Genomic DNA, 9,407 nt, shown 5'->3' on the forward strand with positions numbered 1-9,407 from the left:
TTATTTTCGAATTAAGGTGTGTCGGTCAACCTGAGTGAAACAGTTGCTCGATGATTTACAGCCCCTAAATCACAATATTCGTAAACTGGTGAGTGACACGCTAAATCACTTTTCGAGGACTTAAAAATGAAACTAAAAGTTTTCCTATCGATAGATAACATGGCAATACCCTAAATATCGTAAAAAAAGAAAAATCTAGGTTGCCCTAAAGTTTTCCTATGATAATATTGACTCTGTAAGCAACACTTATTTATGTAAGTCCATATAAAATATTCTAATAGTTTCAATTAAATCCAAAGTAAAGACAGATTTAGTTAATTAATAAAAAAAATATTCCTACTTCTCTTGAATAAAAATTTATTAGATGAATTTATTCTATTTTTTTATACTCAATTTATTTAATTTAATGATATATTTATTATTAAAAAAAATCGTACAGCTTTTATTATTTCTTATGCTTTGTTCTCTACTATAGCCAATAAATGTGAAGGTTTAAAAAAATAAGTAAAATACATAAATTTTTATCAACTAGTCAACATATATTTTGTTCTTTTTTTTTTTAAATAAATTAGGCAATATAGCCGCTTTTCGCGTGGCTAATTTAATTTCTTTTAGTATTATAATAAAAAATAATTATTTATTAATTTAATAAATAATTACTTAAAATATAATTCTTATATATAATAAAATTAAAAATATATTATCTAATTTCATATTATTATTAATAATTTTGTTTATTAAAAAATAAATTCAATTTTATTAATTATTATTTAGATTTATTTCTTAAGATGTTTGAAAGTTATTATATGTAGTCTTTTCAATTACTTTGTTAAAAAATCTTGTTATAAAAATAAATAAATCGGATGGTGTAGGAAAAAATTAGGGTGTTCCCATAATGTATTATTTTTATATCTTAATCATTTAAGTCGTTGTCATTATTGTATCTCATCTATTGTCTCATTGTATGTCTTCTATTTTTATCACCGTATCTCATTCCTTGTCATCAACGTAACTCGCTTATTGTAGTCGTTACCACTGTCTTTTTCAAATCTATATCTTAATCTTAGATTTCATCTTGAATTTTAAATATATTTTTTAATATTTTTAAGACATTGGAGAAAATTTATTAGCCTGTGATGTTATTATTAATTAATATGTTTAAATTTATATAATAATCTAATATAACACTTTAAATTGTTAATATAAAAATATGGTATGGTTTATGGAAGGTTATTTAAGTATTAATTATCTAATTAAATTTAAATCTATATAAATAAATTTGATATGAAATGCTCTTCTTCATAAGGATCATTTTTATCTTGATTATTCAAAGTTGTTATAATTATTGTACACATTGTAGCTAAATTAAAGATAGATTTGTATAGAAAATAATATTTTAAAAATACTTCATTCACCGTAACTTATTATATCTATCTTTTAGAAAATAAAATAATAATTTATCTCTAGAATTTTATCATGTCGGTAAATATTGTAAAATGTTGGGTAAAATAATAGATTAAAATAATAATTTTTAATATTATATTATTAAAAATAGTTGAGGAATGAAAAAATATATTATTATTTTATTATAGTTATTTTTGAATTATGTTATATGAATATTGTTAATGATATTTTTTAAGTAAGGTATTTCATATATATTTGAAAACAATAATTTAATATTAAAAAGTAAATATAAGAAAGGAAAAAAAAATTATTATTTATATATTATGATTATTCTTTAATTATATTATATTAATGATATCTATCCAAAAAAATATTGTTGATGATTTTTGAATTATGGTTATTCTTCGGTATTTTTATATTAATATCGTTAATGAACAATATGTTGTCCATTTAATTGGAAGTTTTTTTAACTTCATTTTTCTATTCTTTGAATGTTGGATACAGTGTTGTTGATATTTCCAATCTTATTATATTTGACTAAACTAACATGTGTTAATTGATTACATTGTCAATAAAATTTTTATTAAATAATTTCAAAACTTAAAAAATTGAAATAATAATTATTTAATTATAAAAAACTAAATATATAAATAAAAAACATATTTCTATTGTTTTTAAGCATAGTTATTTAGGTTTAGATTTTCATATAAATAATATTTTATTGTATAAAATATCTATAGTTTAAAAACATGTGTATCATTTATCTTAAACTAAATTTAAATTTATAATATTAAACTTTTTTTATTATATTAAATTTTCATAAATATTAATTAATTAAAAAAAATCTTGATGTATAATTCTGAAATTAATATCTATACCGTGTATATAACTAACTAATATTTATATTTTGAAAATATACATTTTTTATGTTTCAATTTGATAGTGATTGTTGAAATTACATTTTTTATATACATTTATCTTAAACTGAATTTAAATTTATAATATTAAACTTTTTTATTTTTTATTATATTAAATTTTTATCAATATTAATTAGGGTAAATACCATTTTGGACCCTGTGTTTTGCAAAAGTTGCAGATTGGACCCTGTGTTTTGTTAAATGACAAAATGGACCCTGTATTTTCTAAAATAGTAAAAATAGGACCCTGAGCTTAATTTTTGACAACTTTTTTTTTTTAATACAACCAGCTTGAAGACAATGCTTAATACGAACAGATACAAAAAATGTAAACAGTTTTGTCATAGCACTTTTAGATCGGATTATAATTAAACTTTATTTTGACAAAAAATCAATTCAGGGTCCTATATGTACTATTTTAGAAAATACAGGGTCCATTTTGTCATTTAACAAAACACAGGGTCCAATTAGTAACTTTTGTAAAACAGAGGGTCCAAAATGGTATTTAACTAAAAAATCTTCATGTACGATTTTGAAAATAATATATATCATGTATATAACTAATTAATATTTATATTTTGAAAATATACTTTTGTTAATTATGTTTCAATTTGATAGTGATTGTTGAAATAATGTTTCAAATTTCGCCACCTTTAAATATGTAAGTTTAATTTTTGAAAATGTATTAACTTATTGATTTATATACCTAGCTAACTAATTAATTGAGTTTTTATAATTACTCTATAAAATTAATTAATTACTTACCTTGAAAATTTATATAATTAATTTTTTAAGCATTTATATTTGTTATTCAAATGACATACATCATTATTTGAAATATATTTATAAACTATATTATTATTCTTTTGTATAAGAAAATAGCATACGTATTAAAAAAAAAAAAATTAAAAGCATAACTAATTGAAAATATATTTATACATATAATGTGGAAATATATATATTTTAAAGGTTGTTAAAATAGTTTGAGAAAAAAAGTATATAATATTATATATATTTGAAAAATATCTTATATAGTTTAAATTCAAATATAAATATAATTTGATTTTTATTTATCAAAATTGTTTATTTAAATTATTGTTTTAATTTGAAAAAGAGCACTGATACTAATTTTAAAAATATGTTAACAACATAAATTTTTATTTTTCACAACTTTACTGAATCTATACTCAAACTTTTTTTTTCTCTTTATTTTTGAATTTTATTGCTAAACTTGAAAAGCAAGATTGTACATAAATTGTATTGAGCTTTGTGCTCAAAATTTTTATCTATTATTTGTTTAAAATCAAGATACATTTGAGTTTCTACACAAAGTCTTACAAGTAAAATATATATTTCACAAAATATGTCTTGTCGTATGACATGTTGGTAAAAGTTCTCTCAGGTGTTTAAGGTTGTTTTCTTGTCTTTTGATTCTCATGGCTTCTAGTAGTCAACACGATTTTGATTTGAATGAGCAATATGCTCAGATTAGCTTGGATGATGATGAGGAAGGAGTCTTGATTGGGGGGGATGATGAGGCTGAAGAAGTTTTATTTGATGATCGGTGGTGCTTGGTTGGAAAGTTTCTTACGGGAAGGCCGGTGGACTTTGATGCGATGAGGCATTTGATGGCGCCGCTTTGGCAACCGGGTAAGGGTGTTTTCATCAAAGAATTGGGTCCGAATAGATATCTATTCCAATTCTTTCATGAACTTGATGTCCAAACTGTCATAGATGGCAGCCCTTGGACATTTAATCGGTGTCCCCTTGTGTTTCATAGACTGAAGAAAGGAGAAGACCCGAAGGTAGTGCCATTACACAAGATAGACTTCTGGGTTCAGATTCATGATCTGAAATCGGGTTTCATGTTGGAGAGGGTAGTTCGGAGTGCTGGTGGCTATATAGGTACGTATATAAAATCTGATCTGAAGAATTTTAATGGCATTTGGCGAGAATATTTACGTGTTCGTACAACGGTTGATATTGCTAAGCCTCTAAAGAGAAGGATGAAGCTTTGTAAGGAGAATGGAGAGTGGATTTGGGCAAACTTTAAATATGAACACCTTCCTACCTTTTGCTTTGTGTGTGGAATTATTGGACATTCGGAACGTTCATGTCCGAAACGATTTGAACAATCTGTTGAGCAGTTGGTGAAGCCGTACGGTGCTGCTATGCGTGCGGATATGAGGAGGAAAAATTATCGTGTTGGCTCTCAATGGCTTCGGACTGATCTAGATGGTGGAGCGGTGGTGGTGGTAGCGCCGGCCGTTCGAATGGTGATGATACTGAAGTAAATGCTTCCCCAAAAATCATGGATGTTGATTGTGTTGACCATGGTGGTGATCATGATCCCATGAAATTAGGAAGGCAAAAAAAGAAAGAAATATATATATATGGAAAGTGTGAAGATGTGTCGACAACCTGGTGGGGATGGAGATGCTCAATCATTGGCATCTGATGAGGAGAATAATGATGATGAAGATTTGGTGGTGTTGCTGGACAGTAAGAGGCGACGTACAGGGAGGGTTGGTGTAGTGCATGGTGAGGTGGCAATTTCGGCTAAGGGATTAAGTGGAGATGATGGGCTTGTTGGGTCAAAAAACGAATCACAGGTGGGCCTTGGTATGCAGGCCCACCCATCATCATGAATATTATCTCTTGGAATTGCCATGGGCTTGGGAACCCATGGGCTCAACAATTCTTGAAGGACCTTGTGGTCCAAAAGAAGCCCAGTTTTTTTATTTTTATGTGAAACTCTTGCTAAGAAGGATTTGGTGGAGAAAGTTCGTGTGGCGATTGGGTTTGAGGGTGCTTTTGCGGTCGATTGTCAAGGGAAGAGTGGTGGTGTTACTCTTTTGTGGAAAGATGAGGAGGATGTCCAAGTGTTGGAGTACGGGGTGTCCTATATTGATGTAGCAATTTGTGGTTGTGATCAAGGTCATTGGCGGATGACGGGATTGTATGGTGAGCCCAATAGGAACTTGCGAAAAAGAACTTGGGATTTAATCCGGGAGCTGAAAAGTAAGTCTAGTTTGCCTTGGTGTATTATAGGTGATCTTAACAATGTTACTTCCCAGGTTGACAAAAAATGCGGTAATCCTTATCCGAGGTGGTAAGTAGAGGGCTTTAATGAAACTTTGGTGGATTGTGGCTTACATGATCTTGAGTTGTATGGCTACCCGTATACTTGGGAGCGTAGTCGTGGCAAGCCGGAGTGGGTGGAAGTTCGTATAGATCGTGCCTTGGTGAACCAATCTTGGTTAGACTTCTTTCCTTTAGCCAAACTTTTTAACTTAGAAGTTTCTACTTCGGATCATACTCCCTTAAACTTGGTGTTGGTTAATGAAGTGGTGGTTGCTAGGAATCAAGTGTTTCGCTTTGAAAACTCTTGGTTGAAAGAACCTTTGTTTTTTGAGATTGTAAATAGTTGTTGGAGGAATGATGAACCGAGAGGAATTATGGCTAAGGTTAAGAACTGTGGTGAGGTTCTTTGGCGTTGGGGAAAGGATTATTCAGGGAACTTTCCCAAGAGAATTAAAGATTGCAAGTTGGAGGTGCAACGTTGGAAGCGGGGTCGTGATGATGTGTCCATAGAGAACTTCAAAAAGGCTTCGACCAACTTGAATAAAGTGCTACTGCAGCGTGAGATTTTTTGGAAGCAAAGAAGCAAGCAACTTTGGTTGCGTGAAGGGGATAGCAACTCTAAATATTTTCATGCTTCGGCTACATCTAAAGGACGCCGTAACTCGATACAAAAGCTGAAAGATTGTAACACCCTAACTAACTTAGGCATATTACGTGATTTTTAAACGTACTGTGCAGCTCGTTGCTAATCAACGAGGTTTATGGAAAAACGTGATTAATTAAAATTTTGCTTTTTAATTAAACTTATAAACCAAATTACAAAAGACTCGGGATCCCGATTATAAAATCATTTACAAAAAGTTTCAACTGTTTAACTGTTACATAAAATAAAAGTCGTCTAACGACCAGTTACAAAAATTCAGCCTTGCTGTCCCGAGGATCGTACGCTCCAGGCCTAACCGCCCCGACATGTACAATCTCATAAGCTCGCTCACAGTCCATCAGCTGTAGCCTTGCCTTTACCTACACATGAACATAAACTGTGAGTCGACAGACTCAGTAAGAAAAGCATAATAATATCATACATAATTCTAACTGCCGTGTCCAACACGATACTGAGTCCCGCTACTGCCATGTCCAACATGGTACTGAGCCACTACTGCCATGTCCAACATGGTACTGAGTTTTGAACGTTCATAGGGACGGTACTATTGACAAGTATCCTCCTGATCGGTTGAACCGGTCATACTCCGGCTGCTGGTCATACTCCAGCCTGTACCGACGGGATAGGTCAATAGCACGGAACCACCAACCAAATGTCAGCCTGATCGGTCGAACCGGTCATACTCCGCCGTCGGTCATACTCCACCGTACCGACGTGACAGGGTTGGATGGTTCGAAGCCTATATACATAACTAATGTAATCTAGCAGGCTTACTACATGCACGCTAAACATGTAATCTACATATGCATACTGTTATACTAATCTTACCTGGATTCCGATTTCAGGTGTGCCGGTCAACCTGACTGGAACTGAAGCTGAGCGGCGGATTACTGGCTCCTAAACCATAAAAATCACAACGCTATAAGTGATACGCTAAATCACTTCCCGGGGACTAACACTAGGAACTAAAAGTTTCCCTATCGATAAAAAGCATGGCAATACCCCCTAAAACATAAAAACGAGGAAAACTAGGGTTTCTGAAAATTCCCCAACCGGTAGACCGGTTGCCCAACCGGAATTCCGGTTCTGGGAATTACTGGACACCCATCCGGAATTCCGGTTGCACAACCGGAATTCCGGTTCCTCGCAGGAATTTTTTCAAAAATTCCTTACTCAACCAAATCAAACCCAATTGGTTCCAAACCTTCCAGACCTGCTCTAAATACCCCAAGGAACAAATCTAAGGCAACAAACTAACCCAGAAACCACAGAAACAAGAATCACCATTGGAGCTCAAGCTTTGAGTTCTAAACTCAAACTTGAGCAAATCTAAACAACATGCATACCAAGCAGCTTAATTCTACTTAAACATGCTTAAAATAGCTTCTGAAATCAAATAAAAACATCAACAACAACCCAGCAACAGATTCAATCAATTCTCTTTGAAAACCATATTTTGAGCTAAAACTTCCAAATTTGAGCAAAGCAATTTAACACTCATTACTAACAACCTAAATAATCACAAATCAACATACTTAAATCTCAGAAACAACAACAATATTTCAGCAGCAACAACAACAAAGATTCAAGCATGCAACAACCATTTTCATCATAAATTTCAAGAAAAGCAAAGTAAGAAACTAAAGCCAAGAAATACCTCAATGAAAATCACTTTGATCTTGCTAAACCACTAGAATTAACCAAGCAAAACCCAGCCCTTGCACAGCCAAGCTTTGGCCGAAAAGAGAGAGAGGGAGAGAGCTTTGAGTGTTTTGAAAGTTTCTTTTAATTTTGACTAAGTGTTGAATTTTTGAGAGAAAAAGAGTTTTAATGCATATAACACCTTATTTCAGCCAAAATAATTATTTAAAGTAAACATTTAATCCATTTAATAAATCACATAAGACAAAACACTAATGGGGCAAAAAGACCATTTTGCCCCTCCACCATAAAATCACATAAATCATACTAAAGGGGTATATTTTTGGGACATTCTAAATTCCCGGCCATTCCCGACATTCCCAATGTCTAAAACCCGTCCCCAAACTACTAACATACTAAGTTGTGATTTCTACTGAGCCAAACGCCGAGTTCCAAAATACCGGACACCGGAAATGCAAAATATGCAAGATACTGAATAACATAAATAACAGTATAATAAATTATTTAAATAGCTATAAATAATTTCATAATTAATCATAAACAACTGATAATTTCCAAATTAACTAAGCGGGCTTTACAAAGATGCAGATGGCGTTTGGGTTGATTGGAATGGAAGGCTTCCTTCGGTCATGGTGGATTATTTTTCGGCATTATTCACTGCTACAGCCGTGAATGATACTGATGTTCTCCATTGTGTTCCCTCGGCAGTCACAAGTGAACACAACAACCGGTTGTTGGAACCGGTTACGGATGATGAGGTTCGTCATGCTCTTTTCCAAATGCATCCGGATAAATCTCCGGGACCTGATGGAATGACCCCGGGATTTTATCAAAAATGTTGGAGCATTGTAGGTAATGATATTATCACTCTTGTTAAGAATTTCTTTGTCATTGGTTCTTTTCCAAGAGAGTTAAATCATACTAATATTGTGCTTATTCCTAAGAAAAAGCATCCGGAGTCTATGACTGATTTGCGGCCTATATCTTTATGTAATGTGCTTTATAAGATCATTTCTAAGGTGTTGGCCAATCGATTTAAAGATGTTTTGCCCGTGGTGATCTCAAATCATCAAAGTGCTTTTCTCCCAGGCCGATTAATATCGGACAATATTATGGTTGCTTTCGAGATTATGCACTATCTGAAAAGGAAGAGAGTTGGGAAGGAGGGTTTTATGGCTATCAAGCTTGACATGAGTAAAGCGTATGACAGAGTTGAGTGGAACTTTATTGAGAATATGTTGCTTCGAATGGGCTTTCACCGCCATTGGGTTCACTTGATTATGTCATGTGTAACTTAAGTTTCATATAATATTACTCATGGAGTTCATTCTATGGGGCCTATTAATCCTACCAGAGGGTTGAGACAAGGAGATCCATTGTCGCCTTATTTGTTCTTGATTTGTGCGGAGGGTCTCTCGTTGTTGTTGAAGTACTATGAGCGGCAACATTGGTTGACTGGTTGTCGAGTGGCTAGGGGTGCCCCTGTGGTGTCTCATAAGCTATTTGCTGATGATAGCTACGTATTTTGTAAGGCCAATGAGAATGAAGCTCAGAATGTGCTGCGTCTTTTGCAAAGATATGAGCTAGCTTCGGGATAGCAGGTAAATTTTGCTAAATCTTCTGTTTTCTTTAGCAAAAATATTACTTCGGCTGTGAGGGATCGATTATGTAGTCTT

General features: G+C 32.5%; 1 protein-coding gene across 1 annotated transcript; it reads left to right on the forward strand.

The window, feature by feature from the left end:
* Positions 1-3,757: 3,757 nt before the first annotated feature.
* Positions 3,758-4,615, forward strand: LOC133038358 (uncharacterized). Its single transcript, XM_061116480.1, has one exon. The coding sequence runs from the start codon at positions 3,758-3,760 to the stop codon at positions 4,613-4,615; it is 858 nt and encodes a 285-aa protein (XP_060972463.1).
* Positions 4,616-9,407: the final 4,792 nt, after the last annotated feature.

The sequence above is a fragment of the Cannabis sativa genome, chromosome 5, assembly GCF_029168945.1.
Source record: "Cannabis sativa cultivar Pink pepper isolate KNU-18-1 chromosome 5, ASM2916894v1, whole genome shotgun sequence".
In the NCBI taxonomy this organism is placed as follows: Eukaryota; Viridiplantae; Streptophyta; class Magnoliopsida; order Rosales; family Cannabaceae; genus Cannabis; species Cannabis sativa.

Excerpts from the sequence above, each read along its gene's own strand:
- LOC133038358 (XM_061116480.1), top strand. The coding sequence starts at position 3,758 with ATGGCTTCTAGTAGTCAACACGATTTTGATTTGAATGAGCAATATGCT.